Below are 980 nucleotides of genomic sequence, written 5' to 3' on the forward strand. Positions count from 1 at the left end.
GGCCGCTTTAGGGGTCGGGACTTCCAGCCGGGCTCCCCCTCCAGCTGTCCGGAGGCGCCGGACGTGTTTGGTTTCCCCATTCATCTGAAATCCCCGGCCAGCGGGCCCCGCGCGGCTTTCACTGCGGCCTCACGCATGACTGAAATTTGTAGGAGCAAGCGTTTGTGGCATTGCGACAGCCGGCAGCAGGAAAAAAGTTGAGGCGGTTGTGCCTTAGGCCGTATTGGGTGGCATCTGCTGCCCTCTTTCCAGCCGTGGGGAGTAAGTGGAAAAGAAGGGGGGAAGAAAGGCGCGTTGCCACTGCCCACCAAGGTTCCCATGTCCAGCCCCACCGGTCTGTCACACTTCAACATTACTTACTTGGCTCATAGTCGCTGAACGGCCTAACTGTTGCCGCGATAAAAGAATGCATCCATCATTACCGGCTATTACTGTGCCCTCCTTGGATTTTAGCTTCAGTTCATACAAATTATTTCCTCTGTTTTATTTGAGAACATGTTTTAAGCCTAAGAGTGATCTATATAAAAGTAAGCAAATTGCTATAGTGACTGCTAAAAGTATTTGATAATATTGATAGGCAGCGTGAGCTCATGAGCTGTCAGGAGTACATTCTTGCTGCATTCAATAACCACGATGACCCGTCACTCTCAGAAAGAGAAGTGACATTACTAATCAATGATCCAGGCTTGTTAAATTAGAAGGAAGATGGTACTGGTAGTTTTCTTTAATTTTCACCACTGCATTAAATTAAGAATAGCTTTAATCTTTGAGAAGCTCACAGGAAAGTGATATAAAAATAACTCTGCAAGGTCTGGGTAGGAAATCACCTAATACAATGCTCTGGGCCATATCGCATTGTTCTTGACCGGATAACTTCTGCAGAAAAGCTTTGCATCTATGTGTAAGTCGTGTTGATGCTTTTTTCTCCCACGCTGATGAGTTTAGTGCTACTGGTGTCACGTAAATGGTTTGGAACCAGC

At 46.8% G+C, this 980-nt stretch overlaps 1 protein-coding gene across 1 annotated transcript in view; it reads right to left on the reverse strand.

The window, feature by feature from the left end:
• Positions 1-369, reverse strand: part of CAV2 (caveolin 2) — a 9,822-nt gene extending 9,453 nt beyond the window's left edge. The window contains exon 1 of the mRNA XM_019474044.1: positions 361-369. Coding sequence (XP_019329589.1) covers positions 361-369 — 9 coding nt within the window. The remainder of the gene's footprint in view (positions 1-360) is intronic.
• Positions 370-980: the final 611 nt, after the last annotated feature.

Source organism: Aptenodytes forsteri, unplaced genomic scaffold (assembly GCF_000699145.1).
Source record: "Aptenodytes forsteri isolate BGI_AS27 unplaced genomic scaffold, ASM69914v1 Scaffold166, whole genome shotgun sequence".
Taxonomy (NCBI): Eukaryota; Metazoa; Chordata; class Aves; order Sphenisciformes; family Spheniscidae; genus Aptenodytes; species Aptenodytes forsteri.